This window comes from Chaetura pelagica, unplaced genomic scaffold (genome assembly GCF_000747805.2).
Source record: "Chaetura pelagica isolate M959 unplaced genomic scaffold, ChaPel_1.0 scaffold47, whole genome shotgun sequence".
Classification (NCBI taxonomy): domain Eukaryota; kingdom Metazoa; phylum Chordata; class Aves; order Apodiformes; family Apodidae; genus Chaetura; species Chaetura pelagica.
Window position 1 is genome coordinate 5,883,704 of NW_009954140.1, and position 960 is coordinate 5,884,663.

Below are 960 nucleotides of genomic sequence, written 5' to 3' on the forward strand. Positions count from 1 at the left end.
AACTTTTGCAAACTTATTTTTTCCCCCCCCCTCTCCACGCCGGTAGAGACTTCGTCTCTCCTCGTTTTACTTTTTTAACCCTTCCCTTCACAGCCTGATTTTTTTTAATTCCCATTATTTTTTCACCCCCTGCTCCCCCCTCTGCCACTTTCTCGCATGAATCTCCTCGACCCCTTCATGAAAATGACAGAAGAACAGGATAAATGTATCTCCGACGCCCCCAGCCCCACCATGTCGGATGATTCCGCCGGTTCCCCATGTCCCTCTGGATCCGGCTCGGACACGGAGAACACCAGACCCCAAGAAAACACCTTCCCCAAAGGTGACCCGGACCTGAAGAAGGAGAACGACGAGGACAAGTTCCCGGTGTGCATCCGAGAGGCGGTGAGCCAGGTGCTCAAGGGCTACGACTGGACCCTGGTGCCCATGCCCGTGCGGGTGAACGGCTCCAGCAAGAACAAGCCCCACGTCAAGAGACCCATGAACGCCTTCATGGTGTGGGCACAGGCGGCCCGGAGGAAGCTGGCGGACCAGTACCCGCATCTGCACAACGCCGAGCTCAGCAAAACCCTGGGCAAGCTCTGGAGGTGAGTGGGGAAGCAGGATGGGTCGGGTGCTGAGGGGGGAGAGGCTGCGGAGTCTCCTCGAGCCTGTCCCAGCACCCAGGGAAGGAGGCAGAGGATGGTGGTTCCGAGCCTGGAACACTCGCTGAAAACTTCTGCAAACTTTTTTTGGCTTAGCAGTAGCCAGAATAGTAAGGGGAAAGTAGGGAAGTAGTTCCCTGTGGCCGCCTCCTCCTTTCAAGCGGTTTCTCGCCCTTGAGCGATGCCCCGGGTGGAAGCTGAGCAGGGGGGGTGCCCTGCCGTTTGTTTGTTTGTTTGTGCTCATGTCCAGAGGAAATGATGTTTCTTTCTGGATTGCATCAGCTTGGCCCAGGAGGAGAAGCGGTGCGGGGCGAGG

At 57.0% G+C, this 960-nt stretch overlaps 1 protein-coding gene across 1 annotated transcript in view; it reads left to right on the forward strand.

Annotated features, from left to right (window-relative positions):
- The first annotated feature begins 123 nt into the window (after nucleotides 1–123).
- The window catches only part of SOX9 (SRY (sex determining region Y)-box 9), a 2,969-nt gene continuing 2,132 nt past the window's right edge, over nucleotides 124–960 (forward strand). Inside the window, exon 1 of the mRNA XM_010002803.1 lies at nucleotides 124–587. Coding sequence (XP_010001105.1) covers nucleotides 157–587 — 431 coding nt within the window. The 5' untranslated portion in view covers nucleotides 124–156. The remainder of the gene's footprint in view (nucleotides 588–960) is intronic.